Source organism: Ursus americanus, chromosome 29, assembly GCF_024610735.1.
Source record: "Ursus americanus isolate L20-20 chromosome 29, mUrsAme1.1.p, whole genome shotgun sequence".
Classification (NCBI taxonomy): Eukaryota; Metazoa; Chordata; class Mammalia; order Carnivora; family Ursidae; genus Ursus; species Ursus americanus.
The window spans coordinates 12,661,742-12,679,881 of NC_142155.1; the positions used below are offsets into that span (position 1 = coordinate 12,661,742).

Consider the following 18,140-nt stretch of genomic DNA (forward strand, 5'->3'; position numbering starts at 1 on the left):
GACTTTTGAAGGTCTTAAAAACCTCCTGTAATTTATTTTTATACTGATATTCATATTTACATTTATATTTATATATATATATTCTCAAATTTTTAATCATCTAGCAAATACTTATACCAGAATCCTTGAATCTTTGAATTTAAATCAACAAATATTCCTGCCTGCCTACTATTATGGGCTAAATGCTAGGAATATAAAAATATATCACATATAGACACAAAGAGCCTAAGTGTGTGTGTGTGTGTGTGTGTGTGTGCGTATACTCATACACAGTGTTCATTCATATATAGATAGGACACTGAAGGTTTGAGTATAATGTGAAGGGACAGATTTTCCTCTGGGTTCATGCGATCTTAGCGTGCCATGAAAAAATATTATGAATACATAACCTTACAGGTATCCCATTATCATTCTCCCCCATCTGTGTTACAAATACAACACCGGGTAATATTAGAGACAGAAATGGTAGCAAGATTTATTCCTTATCAGATGAATAATAGGTAGAGATAGCTTTTAGTTAACAGAGTAACAGGTGTTAGGGCAATTGTTGGCTTTGGAATTTTATAACTCTCTTTGGAAGATCCCATGCCCTCAAAGTTCAGCCCTGCAAGCTAGCTGCTAATTGAGCAGCACCCGTTTGCATCCTGGGCCTGGTGAGGGAAGGTCCGAGTGAGAAGGATTAGTTTCACAGTACTGAGTCAGGGCGACTAAACACCCTGAAGTGAAAGCTGTCCCTCCAGAGAAGAGAATGGTCTACTCGAGGGTGTTGATGACACTGCTCCTTCTGTGTAGCTCATCTCAGAACTACCACCTCCACCCACCACCCCTTACACCCAAACTGACAGGGGGGTAAAGAAGAGAGTGGAGGGATTAGTACCAGAGGCAGAAGATCCACAAAAATATGTGTTCCTTTTTCTATCTTAAAGATGTTCTGCCTTTTAAAAAATTGAATTTTAGCTCAGGCTAAGCAATTAACTCAATTTGTGAAAAAGATTTCCTTTGTAATTTTTCCTAAAAACGAACACATAATTTCTTACATAGCAACAGAGTACCTTGAGCAAGACGCCGATGTCTCCCAAGAGAGGAAGTGCAATCTGCATTTAAGGAGAAAAAAACGCAAATAGGTGCATTTATACACATATGTGCACATAATACAATACAAACATACACTATAATGTAGATGTTTTTCCTCCAAGTGTCACAGTAGTTGAGATTCATCATGGGGCTTCTAAGAGCCTCACTGTCAGGATGGCTGGCTTTACGTTTCGGATCACAAAATAGGCATATGACACTGACAGGACTCATAACTTTATTTGAGAAGTATTCACTATTCCTCTAGGATGAACAGGTAAACACACCCATATTGTTGTTTGGATTCTGCATCTCTATTTTATATTTTCATGACATGACAACTTTTATGCCAACCCTCATATATTCTTGGCTTTAAATAATACATAAAGCTAAATCATTTATTAAAAGGAAGTCACCACTCTGCCAAGCAAATTATCAGGCTGTTGAGAAACACGAAAAGTCTAGAACAAGTTTGCCTTAAAGTTCTTTGTCACTGAAGTTCAAAAGAGCCAACAGGTGGCTTCTGTGATTTGCAAGAGAGACACTGAGGGAACTCAGGCAGTGTTAAAATGTCCTTTCGGAGAGATGCTGGAAACCCAAGCAACACTTTATAAGAATCCTAGATGATGCACGCACATGATTCACTCAGCAGTGGAGTTAAAGTCAGGCCAAAAAATGCCTCTGCACGTAGCTTATAAAGGCACATAAGGCCCAACCAGTGTGGGAGGGAGAAGGATTTGTGAGACTTAGAACCGAGAGACCAGATTTGGATTTTATCGTACAAAACTCTTAATACAATGTCATGTACCATATGGCCTCTCAAATTATAACTGCTGATTCTGGGGCTATTTAAAGGGATTTCACTGTCGCTCAAAGCCAGGTTCATCCTGAAATAAAAGTTTGGAACACACATTTAGTGTCTAAACCTATTTTTTAAGAGCCTACTCAAGCCGGTTTTTATAATTTAATCATCTCAGCGTTTTAAAGCCACAGAATCAATGGATATGTACCATATTGTAGGTAACTTACCTGCAAACTTTCATTTAGAAAAATGAAATTCATTTAGTCAGTAGTGTTAGAAAGAACAGAAATTGTGGCTATATATTTTAACTCAATTTTCCATGGGATTGAGACATTATGTGCCAAGGCTCAGCCTGGGGCAAAATCGTATAGCTGAATTATACCCTTAGGAAATAAGTATTCGGCACACACAAAAATGCTGATGCAGCTTGAATTTTTTCCCCTTTACAAAATAATGGGGATAAACAAAATCACCAAGCAGTCACTGAGCATTCTAATTAGTTCGGACAGTAAAAGTTGCTTGGTAGGCTGTTTGGCTTCTGGGTGCATTAAAGATACATAAATCAGGCATAGTCTGTTGACTTACCGGGTCACCTGGGGGGCCTGGCAGACCCGGCTTTCCATCCCTCCCTGGAGCTCCCTGAAAACAGAATCATTGTGTTCAAATCTTTGCACAGTGGCACAGGTGTAGATTAAAATGGGGTGGTGGGGGGAAGAGGAGGTAAAGATGGTCCTTACATCATTCCCTGGGGTCCCTGGAGTTCCTGGCAATCCAGGGAGACCTCGAGGACCCTGGAAAAGTGGGGCAAATAGTTATTTATGAGGATAGTTTTTCAGTAATTTCTCCCAAGTAAGCAAGCTGGATTTGCTGTGCCAAATAACTTGGTGAAGTAGCTTACCTGAATACCCGGCTCTCCAGCTGGTCCTTGGGAGCCCTGAGTAGAATGAGATCCAATTATCAGAATTCTTCCAGGAAGGTCCATAAATTATCCAAGTGGGAGAAAGAGCTATGTATTGTTATTTACTTAGTGGAACAACAGGGCTTGCCACCTTGCACCCCCTGAAAACTCTGTGAAGTCGGCCAAGACTTTTGGATGGCAGGTAAACACTTAAGCAGATGCCTGTTGCTGGAAACATCAGAAAGATTTTGCTCAGGTGCCTAGGCTCTCTCTCTTGTTACCATCATCTGTCTCTGTACCTTCACGACCACACTGTGCACCCAAATTCTATTTGTTCAGAAACTGGCTGCTGATAGGGTAACTGGCTCGGGACTTCTTTCCTTTCTGCTTTCTACTTCAAGTCATTTCTCCATTTGAAGAAATTGCCAGAACCAGTGTTCAGGGACAGGAGTAGGCAGTAAAACATCAATCGCCATTCTTTCCTACTTTAGCGAATTGGAATTTAGGGGAAGCATCATGAGGGTGGGAAATGATCAGGGAAGCCAATGGCAAGAGCTCTCTCCCTGCTACATAAGCACGGACCATGGAAGGAGGGGCCGACCACCTAGGTGAGTAAAGGGCTGGGTTCTCAGCAGCCGACTTCAGGAACGGCTCACCCACATGTCCTTTCTTATTTTTTAAAATAAATATTCATATCGCTGTTACTATCAAAGCTACTTTTTGCACCCTTTCTATTTCTACCGTGTCCCTAGTTATTGGTAATTTTTTTTTTATTTTTTGCTTCAGCCTCCTTCACTCTAATAATTTCCCGATCTGTTTTGTTACTGTGTTTAATCTCCCATCCCCAGGGGTCTTTTATATTCTCGCCCCAGAGAATCAATCACAACAATGTAACCATTCACTATGCCTTATTTTAGCTCTCATGATAACTTCATTACAAGGTCAATTTCCCAAATTAATGCCATTAGAATTAGTGTTTATTTCCACTTTTCTTGTTCCTGAATCTTTTATGTTTTTTTCATCGTAAATAAAAAGTTCTCTTATTACTAAGTAGTCAACAAGTACACATACAGAGGCCATTATATCAGGCACTGTCCTTGTAGTTAAAACGCATGAAAAAACTGCCCATTCTGTCTTCCCTATTATAAACGACTTCTATTCTCTCTTCCTAAAGATATTACTTAGGAGATTTTTGACATCGTCTCGTTTATACATACTCCTTTCACTTTAAATATAAACTCTTTATTTTATTCTCATTAAAACAGTAATATATAAAACCTAATCTTAGTCACTTGTATCATCTTACAAACATTCATTTGTAATGTTGTAAAACGTTGTAAAGTGTTGTAAAATATTGTAAAAACATATGAATGTTTGCTATATTATAGCATATTATAGCAAAAATAATATGCTATATATATTTTTAATATATAGAATGGAGGAATAAAGGGTTAAACAACTGCTTCTAACCCCAAATCAGTGTATGTGAGACCAGTATCTGTAAACCACACCGTCCCTCTGCTCAGGGATGTAACCTCAATGCTCATCAATTCTCTCCCTCTGACTAGTGTTTATTTATATTTCCTCCTCTGACCATTTCATTCCTTTCTCCTGATTCAAGTTTGTCACTGGATTTTATCTGATTATTGGAATTGAAAGGGTTTTGAAAGCTTGACCGAATTTCACTTACTGTGCGACCAGGTACTCCCACCCCTGGTGGGCCTCTGTCACCTGGGGAACCGTGGACTCCTGGCAGTCCTCTCTCGCCCTGTGCAACCAGAGGCTTCCGTTAGTGCGAGGCTCAGGGGACACAAATTTTCAGGCTATATTTTCTTATTAATTCTTTAGAAATTATCTGTGATATTTTCATACCTTTGGCCCACGAGGACCGGGTGCTCCAGGATTTCCATCTAATCCCTAAAAGAAAATACAGGAGGTAAATACATTGTTTTTTTCTAAAAAGTTTACAAGCATCTTAGAAGTTATAACTCAAAAATAATTCATTGTGCTTCATCCGTCTTGAATAAACCCTTTTCTATAAAAGAATAAGAAACAAAGATTACATATTTCGCTAGATTATGGATTTCATATAGTTACTAAAATATAAGATATAAGAATATATACATATAAGATATAAAATATAAGATACTTTCATTTTTAGGGGAGGTGGGGGGATGGGCGAAATAGGAGAAGGGGATTAAGAGTACACTTACTTTGATGAGCACTGAGTGATATATAGAATTGTTGAATCACTATATTGTACACTTGAAACTAATATAACACTGTATGTGCTGGAATTAAAAAAACTTAATAATAAAAAAAAGATGTTTTTATCCTTAAAATGAGGCATCTGTGACTGAGAACTATTTATTATCAACAATTAATATAAAAAGTCAAAGATGATGAGGAAAAAAAGTATGTGAAATAGGCATATTGGTTATTTAGATTTTCCAGCTATCCAGTTTTTCTATGTGCTGGAAATTGCCTGGCCTACAAGGACATTTTCTGCAAACGACCATGAATGGCCATCCCTGCAGAGCCTCTGGAAAGAAAATTTCAGGCAGTTCTTCTGTTTTAACACAGCGTCCTAGGAAGGTTTATGATTTAAACTAATGTATCTTACTAGCTCCTTGGGTCCCTAAAGAATTCATGCAGAAGATTCAGGGGGGCCTATGAATCTTTCAAAACTGTATGTAAAATGGGTATGTGCATTTTCTTTTTCAGAAGGGAGCCCTTCACTTGAATCAAAATTCTAAAGAGGTTAGAGCTCTGACCTAAAGAATAAGATGAATATTTCTTTTTCTGCAGACCTCAACTTATGCCTATACTTGTGATCTGAAACTGGGAACACACAAGTGGTAATTAATGAACTTTCAAGGGAGATATTACTAAAAGGGCTGGTACTTACTGGTTCCCCTGGCAGGCTTTTCCCTGGAGGACCGGCCTCACCTTTTGGACCTGGAAGCCCAGGAGGGCCTATGATCCCACCTGGATCTCCCTGAGGAAAACAAGGTAAGATTCTTAGTTCATTGCTCAGGTTTGTTGTGGTGGGAGGTGTGGACACAGTAGTTTCCATTGCTTTGAGTTGTCATCACAACCAAACTTCATTTTCTCATTCATTCACTCGTTCAACAATATGTACCGAGGGCCTCATTCATGCCAGGCACTGTTCTAGTTATCTTAAATGCATTTACATTTTGTGGTGAGTTATGTGACAATAAGTTTAGCAGTATCATGAAATATGCATGTATATAAATATATGCATAAAAGGGCATCTATTCAGAAGTTCTTTAAATGATCTTTATGTTTTCTTTAAGTTACTTCCAAGTAAAGGTTAAACATTAATATATTATTTTCATGTAGACAACAAGACACAGGTTCTGAAAGATGGAGACTTCTTAGATCTACTCCAGAGTCGGCCACTGAGCTTGAAACAGACTTTCTGAGTCCTGAGGTCTTCACCTCTAAGTCAGTTCATTTTGTCACATTGTGTTTCTGTGTCAGAATGAGGGCTGTCACAATGCACAACTCCAGGGGGCACCATTCATGTCATCATTTCTATGTCTGTCTCTCCCCTGTATAGTCCTGGCAGCCTTGTCTTATCCCTTCACTTTCCCAAAACCCTTATGACCCTCTGTCTCTTCCTCCTACCGAGCTGCTTAATTTACAAAATGGGTAAAATGGAAGCTATACCTTTTCTCCTTTAATGCCTTGCTTTCCCGGGATACCATGTTCTCCTGGCAATCCCTAGAAAATTCAGAATTAATGGGAAAGAACAATTAGAATATCTATTATAAGAACATTCCTATCTGTGAGTCTTTGTCAGGAGAACAGAACTGTAACACTCAAACTATAAGAGGATATGTTGATTTTGGCCTGTTAAAGAGGAAAACATATTAGTGAAAATATGTGGCTTGTTGTTTCAAGTGAAGTGACTTGGATGTCACGGAAAAGAAACCAAATAAGGGAGAACTGAACCAAATGCCCTATCCATATTATTGCCAAGAAAGGGTGGAAGGATGGTGGTTGGTAGCATCACATCATGATTTAGAAGGACGACGGGCTAAATAGGAAAATACACTTTTACTATGTTTGGCAACAGTGGCTCTTTCCCTTTTGATTTTATTCTCGTTCTCAGCTCCAGCCACTATCACCTAATCTCACTTCTTGGGCAACTTCTGGCTCCACCCGTGCCACCAGCATTTTCTCTCTTTTCCTAAGATCCCTCCACTAGGTACTCCTCTACTGGCTCATTAAATGGCTTGGGGGAGCAACAAAAAACTTTGCTCACAAGCGGAGTGCTCAAAGTACCAGCCAGAACAAATGCACTGAGAAAGAGACCTCTGGAGGTTCAGTCAGGAAGCTTGGAGGATACAGCAGCAGGTCACGGGGCTGTTCTCAAGATGATGAGAAAACGAGGGAGTCTAATAGTTGCATAGAAAATGCTGGAATTGTGGCCAGATAGAGATCAACTTCCAAGAATTTATGGCTAATCATTTTTCTTATTTTGCTTGAGTGAGGATGATAGTGAGTCTTAACTCCCAAGTTATCAGAAGGCCAGGCTAGGGACAAGAGGCTTAGCTGAGGAACAGATAGAAAAGTGCATTTAAAGGACATGAGAGAGAGAGAAAGAGAAAGAGAGAGAAAGAGAGAGACAGAGATAGAGACAGAGAGAATAATGAGACCACTAGAATTAGGTTATAATGCAACCTGAGGACTTTTCTCCAATGGCATCAGAGAAGTATTTGCAGCCAAAAGACTTGCTCTTCTTAGAGGCTCTTGCCAGAAAACAACAACAGGAGCTTAAGAAGTGTCTTTTTTGGATGGAGAATTGAACCAAAGCCATGCATAATGAAAATGCTTGCTTTATGTCTTAGTTTTCCTTATGTCTTTTGATGTTTCCAATCTCCGTTACTGGTGGTACACCACTGACAGGCATGTCCAAAGTTAACTTGACTTCTAAAGACTGATTTATTAGGCTAATGATATTCAAAAGGACCTCATATGAATATCGGAAGGTACTAGCCTTCCTAATAACCCCTGACATCAGGTGTGATTGGTTTTGATAGTAGAGATGACCCATGTCTTTGGAAAAGATTGTATAACTCAGTGACATGAAAAGATGTGGACATTCTTTAAGACATTGATTCCATTTCCACATATCAAAGACACCTGTATTTGCTATACATACAATATCTCCTGGTGGTCCTCTGGGTCCCATAGAGCCTGTAGGTCCTTGTTGACCCTAAAAGAGAAGGTGATACGTCCTTCAACTCTGTTAAAAAAATAGATTGTACCTGAATATACATAAAACATGGTATGACCTTTATCTGTAGAAAGACAGGCTTTTTATCATCCTGCCTTCTGAATAATTCTGAAATGTGCTTTGGGCTTACAAAAATAGTTTGGAGATGTTCTCATTTAAATGGGTCTTTCCCCACCAACAAGCCAGGCCAAGATAACCGCCTTACGCATTGGTGAGTGCATCGCGGAAGTGTTTCCCTCACCTCCCAGTGGCTGCTCTTTCTTGGGACACTCCTGCGGAATCCCACAGGGGGAACTCAAGCATCTGCATAAATTTGGCCAAGAGATTAAATCTTGAATCCCATTCACTTTAAGGATATAGCTCAGGGTCATAGGTTTTGCTGGCATTGTTCACTCTAAAGCTTTTAGGGATGCTATTGTGAATGCGCTCTGAAAACGAGTTTAAAAACAGTTCAATACTGTGAACCAAAAGGCACAATTACTATGTGTGTAATAAATGCAGCCAATGGGGGAAAATCACCGTGGAAACATGATAAAGTCTCTGAGAACATTTGTGAAGAAAATGAGTGGCACTTCAGAGCACTTTGTTTTACTCCGAAATGGCTAAACTCTGAAATTATTTCTTCTTTTATCTCAGTTATTTTTTATATACCTTTAGTCCTGGGCTTCCTATTAAACCGGGGGGACCAGGATCTCCAGGTTCACCCTGAACACACGAATGGAAAGGAAAGTGAAATGGTGACTTTAATCTTTATACTCTCATCGGGTTGGAGAGGCGATGAAGATCAGGAGATTACCTTTATTCCCTGTGGTCCCGTTAGCCCAGGTTCTCCCTGTAAAAAAATTACCATGTGTGTAATGCTGAAACTCAACGGGGAGGAGCATCTCTAATACTTGAATTCACCTGCTTTTCTACTACTTAACACATAATAAAGGGAGAATTATGGGTGACACGATGAAGTCAAGGAGGGGTCATTTTAAAACATGATTTAAAATACTTATTGCTAATAAGTAAACAATAACTCCTTATTTTATCTCTCTCCCTTTCTTTCTCTTTCTTTCTTTCTTTCTTTCTTTCTTTCTTTCTTTCTTTCTTTCTTTCTTTCTTTCATTTAATTTCAAGTTAGTTAGCATATAATATAGTGTTGGTTTCAGGATTTCTTTCTTCTTTCTAGCGTTTTTCCCCCCAGTATCACTTTGTAATCATCAGTTCATTAGCAATCACTGCATTCTCCACGTAGCTGACATTGTCATGACTTGCCTCCAGCTAATCTTGTATCTCAGAGGATTAAAACCTCAGATGAAGGGGGAAAAGAAAGAGTAAAATTTAAGTTGATGTTATGGTGATTCTACCACTGGGTATATGTACTTAATGAAAAAAAAAAATTAAGGTTCCACAAAAGAGGAGGACAGTATTGGCTATTATGGGTTTGCTTTTCTTATTTCCATGACTTATTATTGATCCTTTTGATAAAAATCATCCTGTTTGACAAATTCAATTTGTATCACTAGCAGAATTTTTGAAAAAACGGTATCTTGCATTTTAATTTTGTATTTTAGGTATCTTAAGTGCACATCTTTTAAAACATTCCCATGCAATAACAAATAGTAACAGTTAAAGAAAATACACACTACCCAAGCCAAACGGTAAAGTGTCATCACATGACAAAACTTAACAAGGTTTAAAATTTCTCATTTATCAAAATAAGAGTCAAAATTCACAGAGGAAAAAGTAAAATGCTCAGAGAGCTTATTTTATCAAATCTATTAGACTCCAAAGTAAACATTTGAGAAATCTGATAGATAGAAATCAATGAAGTGGAAAACCCAAGATAGTGATAAAACATCTACTTACTCTATCTCCCTTTTCACCTTTAGTAAGAGCTTCTCCCTAGGAAAATGGGTAGAAAACAGAATCAATTATGAATACTTTGAGAAAGAAACTCTCCCAAACTGGACATGGATAAATCCCACAGGCCAGACTCAGACCTCTGTCACAAACAAGCCTCTAAAACGACTCAGAATGTCACACAGTTTAAAGGAAGCATATGAGAATTAATTAAAAAACTCTTTCATATCCCCTAGTGAACAGTAAGTTAATCATTCTAATACTATTTCGAGAATCCTGAGCGGAACAAATTGGAATGCTGCCCAAGGCCAAAGCCTTGTCTTGCGTGGTTCACAGAGATGATGACACACACAGACAAACACACACACACACACACACACACACACACACACACACACACCACACCCACACGCGCTTCCTCTTACTAGCTTTTCTTCTTGAAGTTACATGGACATGATTTCATTTACTCTTCACAACAATGTTGTGAGGAAGATGCGGTACCATTTCAAGCATGAGGAAAGACTCAGACAGGTTCTGAGTAACTGAGTTATTTCCCCTAACATAGCACTCACCCACTTTATGCTGCCTTGTTTATCTTGCTTATAAACTCTGTGAGTGTAGGGATATAATTCACCTCGACTATCACAGCATTTCTGGTGTACTCTGTTGGTGCCCAGTAAAAGTTTGTCAAATTAGAGAATTCCAAGTTATGCAGCTATAACAATAAGAGCTAATATTCATTAAATCTTTATAATATGTCAAGCACTGATCTAATCACTGTCCCAGTTAATTCTTACGTGTCACTGGGGTAGGTCTAATTAGTATACCCATTTCTGGACAAGGAAACTGAGGCACAGAGAAGGTAAGTAATTTCCCCAACGTCATATAGCCAGTGAGAGGTCATTCAGGATTTAAACCTGGCAGCCTGACTTCCATCCCGGGCTTTGGGTACTCAGGCTGATTTGATTATGATTTGAATTGAGTGAATTGACAATAAGATGGAAACCATTCACTTAAAAATTTTTTTCTTTTGCATATGAAAGCCAAGAGAAAGTATGAGAACTATATGGTAGGTAATACTCCTCTTGAAGGTCCCTTTAGGGATGCGAGTTCCTTCAACAAATCACTAATGGGAGATAAGTGGTTAGTAAGTGAAGCCCTGTGGTTTTCACCTCATGTCCTGTGTGCTAGGGATTACAGGGCTCAGCTCTTCTCCCCCATACTTCCCCGCCCCCTAGCTGTTTCCTGGGGCCATGCGGCTAGTTTTGGCAATAACACGTGAGCAGAAGTGACATGTGTTCCTTGCAGGTGGAGCCAAGGAGTCCATTCATGCTTCTCTATCCCACTTTCCCTCCATGGTGACTGAGAAAGTTGTATATTCCAGATGGCTTAGTTACCTGGTGGTAATCAGCCTGGTACCTGAGTGCAGTGGGTGTCAGCACCCACTCCTCCCGACCCAACCATGCTGGGCATGCAGCATGAGCAAGAGAAAACCTTTCTTGCATTAAGCCCCAGAAATTTCAGGGATAATTTTTTACCTAGCACAACCTAGCCTACTCTATTGTGCCCCATATCTAGCCAATGTGATTAAATCTCTTATTATTGGTTAACTGTTATACATTAGATCAGGGCCTTATTTATATTCTTCTCTTTCAGCCTTAGTTAAAAAAATTCTACTTGACTTTTAAGAGACAAGATGATGCTCAAATATCTGATCTGTTATTTGCCAAGACAGGGGCAAACGAGGCTCATGGAATTAGGGCTGATTAGGAAAAATACTTTTAACTCTATTTTTAAAAAAATATCCTTCTCTTGTCCTAAAAGCTTTCATACTTACTGACTCTCCTTTTTGACCTTTAGGGCCGATGGACCCTGGGAATCCTGGTTGTCCAGTTTCACCCTTTTGAGAAAAAGCAAAGGAGAGATTTTGCCTGAGGTCAGATGAGTACTGTTGTGACTGTCATGTTCAGAGCAATGCTTGTGCTCCTACCAACCATGGAATTTATCTACTATCATCCAAGAGACAACGTGAAACTAGTTAGACTGCTTGCGTAATAATGTACTTGTCAGTACTTCACGATGCCTTCAGCTCTTTCAGAAATCCATAGTATTTGTTATGATATTTAAAGTTAATGTGAGACAAAAATTATTTTTCAAGGAAAGATGCCCAGAGAAGAAAAAATTGTAATTTTGTCTTGTTTTACCAAAAAGAATTGTGTGTGTGTGTGTGATCTTAAAGACATGAGATCATTGAACCGTCACAATAATCCGAGCTCATTTTATCTCAAACACTTCTTTCTTTTTTTAGGTGGGGGGAGGTGAAAGAGTGGGGGAGCCATAGGAAGAAAAGCGAGTCTCTCAGCTGTTCCAAGCATTTATCTGATCACTGAAATGACTGCCTGTGGACAAAGAGGGCATTCTTGCTGATGTGGTAACAGCAGCTTAGGAATGTCTAAGATGTTCTGGTCAGAGATCTTGAAGTGGGGTTTGTATGGACATATAAAAAGTATTTTGAGAAAATACAATTTAGAAATATTACTGTGGCAAGAAAGTAGATCACTAACAGACTTTGGAGGAATCCCAGCATTGTGCTTTCTTTTAGCATCTACCAAGATCCTTGAATACAACATAGCCACTAGAAGTTACGTATGTTGGGTTGATTCCAACCTCAAAAGCATTTTGGCAAAATGATGTTCACCATTGCATTTCTGGGCATATACCTTTCTCACACAATGTCTTGTATATTTTTTATTTTGAAAAAAAAAAAAAAACTACAGAAAACATAAAGTGGAATATGGCAAACCTCTGTGTACCAGGCACCCAAAATGAAAGAAATACAAAAATTTACAAAGAAGAAATTCCCTGTATTTTCCCTTCTACGTCTGTCCCAGAGGCAGCTACTCTCTTAAATGTAGTATTTATATTTTTAGTCCATAGCTTTTCACTTTTACTGCCTATACGTAACCATAAAGAATATATTATTTGGGATATTTAAAACAAATTCCATAAATAGCTTTATTTTATATATTATATTCTATAACTTACTTTTTCCACTCAAGGTGGTTTTTAATATCCCTTTCTATTGATACATATAGATCTAGTTCACTCATTGTAAGCACCGGATAGCATCCTATGTTAACATACCAGGGTTTATCCAAGTCCCATTGATGGGCATTTGGGTTGTCTCTAGCTTTTCTTGATTATAAACAAGGCTGCAGTGCACATCTCCATTTCTGTCCCCTTCTACGGATGTGTTTCTCTGTTTATTTTGAAGCCTCAAACAACAGTCTGCCCAAAGTACTTCAAGTAAAAATTTATTACAGTCCTAAAAATGTTGGCTTATGTCCACATTGCTATCGAAATCAATATCTTGTGACTTTACACTAGAGGAAGGTGGAACTTGTCATATGCAATTGATAAATAAGATCGTAGTTTTCAAAGGATTCTTCTGGATTTGTGGAATATATTTTGTAAAATTAATCTTGATTTTATTAATATAAGCACTTTTCCTTCTACCATCTAAACATCTAGTGTACCATCATCAGTCTTATACTTACCACACTGTAGCAGAAGCCATTTTTTTTTCTAGATATGATAAATTCTATCCAAAATAAGAAAAGGGAGAAATTGGTGGATGTATTTAAAAAGCCAATTGCTGTTGGTTTTAAAAAGAAAATAAACAACTGGCCTTGTCTGAGCATTAGGGTGCACACAGTGACCTTCCTGTTACTCATCTGGTAGGTGTTAAAATCCGCAATGCAGGGCGCCTGGGTGTCTCTACTGGTTAAGCGTCTACCTCAGGTCATGATCTTGGGATGGAGCCATACATCTGGCTCCCAAAACTGCTTAGCGGGGAGCCTGCTTCTCTCTCTCCCTCTGACCCTCCACCCCTACTCGTGCTCTTTCTCTCTCTAATAAATAAACAAAATCTTAAAAAAAATCCCCAGTGTATAGGTGTGAAGGAAAAATATACCTACTAGTTAGACTGATCTGCAAAATATAAAAATAGAAATCAGGGAAAGGGATCTAGAAATTACTATAAAAATCACAACTGCCTGATACCAAAGGGGAAGAGGAGGGGATTGTACAAGGAGGAACAGTAATTACATTCATGGCTGCTCTGTGTTTGAACCCACGTAAATAAGTCTCCTTTGAAATATAGAAAAAGGACCCAAGAGAGGCATTGGTCCATCTCTCTAAGTGGTACTTGGGTACGGGTGGACTTAGAGGAAATCTTAGGCACCTATTTCCTCAGATAAAATTCTGCAAAACAAGAGCATTTTATACCTGAATTTTAGACACATGAGGAGTTGTTTTTCATATTTAAAATGAATGTTCAGTGATTTATCACTGTGGGTATGAGCGGAAAGACAAGTGATGAATTTACTCAGCTTCAGGAAAGGCTGTCCTTTAATTTGACACTTTCAATGCTATTTGAAAGGCCTGTGCTGTTGAAGCTAAATCTTTTCCTTCTGACAGTCGGCCCCAAAAGATACCTGCTAACTTCTTAGGACTCCTTAGATATTCTGCCACCTTATTCCACTGTCTCTATAAAGGAGCAGTTCTCCTTAACCAATGTGCAAATACATTATTCCTTCACCACATGCTGTCAGTCTCAGGAAAACTACAGAGCGGTTTCATCATTTCAACACTGGTAGACTGGTCCCATGGCCGCCATGCTCTTTAGGGCCATTTACCGTTAATAGCCACTAGTGTTCATTGGTGTTTCTCCTTCTGTTAAGTGCTCTTGAAAGAGGATGTGGCTGCTAAGCCAGGAGTGATTTGTGTGTGGATTCTATTGCTGTTTGTGTTTGTTCTGGTGCTTCACTGTAATTTTGGGATCCAAAGGGTAGGCTGGTTTTGTGATTCTATTGTGCATGCGGAAGTGATACGTTATACAGCAATGACAAGTCACTTATGTGTTGAAATTGTACTTCTGATTAAATCTTTTGTTCAACCACATAAATTGAGTCCCTCTCTGTCAAAATTATGGTGGGAGGCACAGAGATGAACAATACCAGGTGTTAAGGATGGCAACAGTCATTAATACCAAAGAGAGAGAAGTGACTCTTCATGAGAAGAAAGAAAGTTTGGAGCAGATGAGTAGTAAGGAACAAATCCTTATTGTGGGCTTAATATGTGTCAGGTATTGTGCTTTTGGGCAATAGAAAAGGTCCTTAGAGTTTGAAATACACCTGTTTTACAGAATCAAATTTCTCATCATTGAGGTCTGAAGAATTCCTAAGGAACATATTCTTCCTGATGAACATAGCAAAACAGAAGTCAGCTGTTTTGTTTTAATAAATGAATCATCATTTAAATACTTTAATACTTTAAGTTTATCTCATCTCATTTGATTTCAGTCTTGCCATCAATTCTGTGTAGACAAAATTATGCCCATTTTACAGACAAGGAAACCGATGCTCAGAGAAATGAAATGATTTTCCCAAGGAGACACAGCCGTTAATGGTACAATCAATTTTGAGCCCAGAGCCCGTGTTCTTTCCGCCACTCAGGGGTTCCCAATCCTGGCTGCCTGTTAGAATCATCTGAAGCACTTTTAAATAATAGCAAAATGGACTTGACCCCAGATCAACCAGAGGTATGGGCTCCACACCAAATCAGAGTCTCTGGCGTGAGGCCTGAGCATTGGCTTTTTCTAAGAGCTCTCCAAGTGATTTCAGTGTGTAGCCAGGGTTCGGAACCACCAGGGCCCATCACAGGTGCAAGCTTGAAGGAGGTTTAAATTCTTATTATGGTGACCCATGAACAGCATAGTAATTTAAAAAACAAATGTATTGATTCAGAACAGATACTAACCACTTAGTACCTATTTATAGGTAAAGGTGACTTCATTCTTCCAGCAAGTGCTATGCTTGTCTTTCAGTTTATTTTATGCATTATTTATTGGCAGAGTCCTTCTCCCGTTAATTAGAATTCTTACAAGTCATTTCATATGTACATTTATATCAGGTATTGCATCAAGTTCCCTGTAGACTCTTCTAGCATATTTCTCTGGGTGGGAGGAGGGAACAGTTATGCCATTGGCTTTTTCTAATTCCACTTAAGATTCTGAAGCAATTAGAAAAGATTTTGAGCAATAGAAAAGGTCCTTAGAGTTTGAAATACACCTGTTTTACAGAATCAAATTTCTCATCATTGAGGTCTTAAGAATTCCTAAGGAACATATGCTTCCTAATGAACATAGCAAAACAGAAGCCAGCTGTTTTGTTTCAATAAATGAATCATCATTTAAATACTTTAAAAGTGCCACAACACTCTTCTTTGCTCAGCTGTCCTATGTGACAAGCTTTGTGGCTTTTTCTCCCCCGTTAAGCTGCACGTGTGCAGTAGTAATTGCTTACAATGTAATGGGTTCGTTACGGTGGTGTAGAAATCCGGCAAGTGATCTGGTTACAGAAAATAATGGTAATGTACGAGCAGTAAAATCCCAGACACATAAATGCCTTATTATTGCTGTATAATCAATATTTTTTGGAGGTCTTTTTAAGAATGTCAAGGTTTTATTTATTTTTTTGCAGAAAATTTCATTTTCAATGGTCAATCTAAAAGAAGTTCCTAGTTCCCGTTGAGACTATCTTTTAGCAGTATTTGCTGGTGATGGATGGATGATCTTCTGAATAGATTGGCTGCACTGATTTATGAGGCACAGAAGTCATATTTTCTTGGATTCATGTCGAAATACCCCGCCCTCAATCAAGAGAATTTTTACTGGGTGAATGAATGAAAGTAGCACTCGGGCCACATTCCCTCAGAGGATTTTCAGACCTACTCATCTCTGTCTGTAGATTTAATGTGCATTGTTTTTTCCTGACAATGGCACATTCACACTGAATCCAAGGTCATCACAATTTCAGAATCAAACCAGAGTGAAACATCTTTCTGAGTGGGCAAGTGAATCTGTCATCTTCACACCTCGTATAATTAAACTGGTGAGAGATGATGACGAGGACGCAATGGAAATTCATCAGCACTTTCATTTTAAAACTGTTTTTGAAATAATTGGTTAAACTATGATTGTACACTATAAAACCCTACCAAAAAAAAAATGCCCCCACGACAGCTTATGTTTGGGTACTTAAGAAGACACAAAAACAGGGAGGTGAGTCTGAGGCATTTTGTTAAAGGGGTTTTCAGATGCTTTTTGCCACCTACACTGACTCATGAAACATCGCTTTATGAATTGAAGCTTGTGTCCTAATTTCATTTACCTTGTTACAGCTGTTTCCCCTAGATGTGTTCCCCTCCTTGCAGCCAGCTGCTATTCAGCCGTCTTCACTGGGGAGCAGAGCCTTAGTGCTTCATCCTGCTGTCTGGTCAGAAGGCAGGGAGGCTCTTGCCCACTGAAGACTGGCCTCCCCAGGGACGCAAGCCCACATGGCAGCAGGACTGCCTCGGATACGGGAATGTACGTTGGTGTAAAGTCCTGGATGTTTTTATTCCCTTGGACAAATCTGATTACCTTCTCTCCTTTAGGGCCCCGAGCTCCATATTCACCAAGGTTTCCCTAGGTGAAAAAAAAATGTATATATATAAATACAAAAAAAGTCCATTTATTTTTAATACATTCAGCCTCCGCATCAAAATATAGTCAGGCAACAACACTGTAATAGCTTTTTATGAATACCAGGTTAATCACTTTACCTCTCTCACCTTCTGTGAAATATTCCTGAAAAACTCCAACTTTGTAGATCCTATCTATCTTCTCTGTGACTTCCCTCTAGGAGGTGATTCAGGAGAAATATCACACCTCCAAGGGCAAATTGTCACTAATCCAAATTAATGCCTGGTAACTTCTCTTGGTCCCCAACAAGTCCACTGATATGACTTTGTAACATTATTAATGATATCTTTGTTGCTCACTATAATGGACGTTCCATTAATTAACTTTGTAGCCACACTTGCCACTCTCTTGACTTGTATAATACCTTACTTTCCTAGTATCTTCCTATCTCTCTGACCTCTCCACTTCCTCCCTCATGTAACGGGTAAATACTGGATTTTCTTAGGACTCTGTCCAGATCCTTTTCTCTTGTGACTCAACATTTGCTCCTGGGCACTCTTCTTTGCTCCCATGGCTTAGGCATCAACTACACAAAGACACATTTATAAACCCAGCATACATGTCCTTCTGAGTTTTGACCCATGTACTTAATTTTCTACTTGCTGTATTCACTTGTAAATTCTAGAAAAATTCATATTCAACAAGTTCAAAACTGAATTTAAAAAATACA

The 18,140-nt window shown here is 38.8% G+C and overlaps 1 protein-coding gene across 2 annotated transcripts in view; it reads right to left on the reverse strand.

Annotated features, from left to right (window-relative positions):
- The window catches only part of COL19A1 (collagen type XIX alpha 1 chain), a 286,447-nt gene that overhangs the window by 51,577 nt on the left and 216,730 nt on the right, over positions 1 to 18,140 (reverse strand). The window contains exons 19-32 of one of the 2 annotated variants that reach the window (XM_087856904.1): positions 17,369 to 17,413; positions 11,723 to 11,785; positions 9,892 to 9,927; positions 8,834 to 8,869; positions 8,689 to 8,742; positions 7,963 to 8,016; positions 6,465 to 6,518; positions 5,680 to 5,769; positions 4,644 to 4,688; positions 4,462 to 4,539; positions 2,772 to 2,807; positions 2,611 to 2,664; positions 2,459 to 2,512; positions 1,053 to 1,094 (exon numbers count right to left, since the gene is read on the reverse strand). In XM_087856904.1, the coding sequence (XP_087713030.1) occupies positions 1,053 to 1,094; positions 2,459 to 2,512; positions 2,611 to 2,664; positions 2,772 to 2,807; positions 4,462 to 4,539; positions 4,644 to 4,688; positions 5,680 to 5,769; positions 6,465 to 6,518; positions 7,963 to 8,016; positions 8,689 to 8,742; positions 8,834 to 8,869; positions 9,892 to 9,927; positions 11,723 to 11,785; positions 17,369 to 17,413 (741 nt within the window). Of the gene's footprint in view, positions 1 to 1,052; positions 1,095 to 2,458; positions 2,513 to 2,610; positions 2,665 to 2,771; positions 2,808 to 4,461; positions 4,540 to 4,643; positions 4,689 to 5,679; positions 5,770 to 6,464; positions 6,519 to 7,953; positions 8,017 to 8,688; positions 8,743 to 8,833; positions 8,870 to 9,891; positions 9,928 to 11,722; positions 11,786 to 17,368; positions 17,414 to 18,140 lie in introns of both variants that reach the window. The other variant, XM_087856903.1, reaches the window with a different exon arrangement.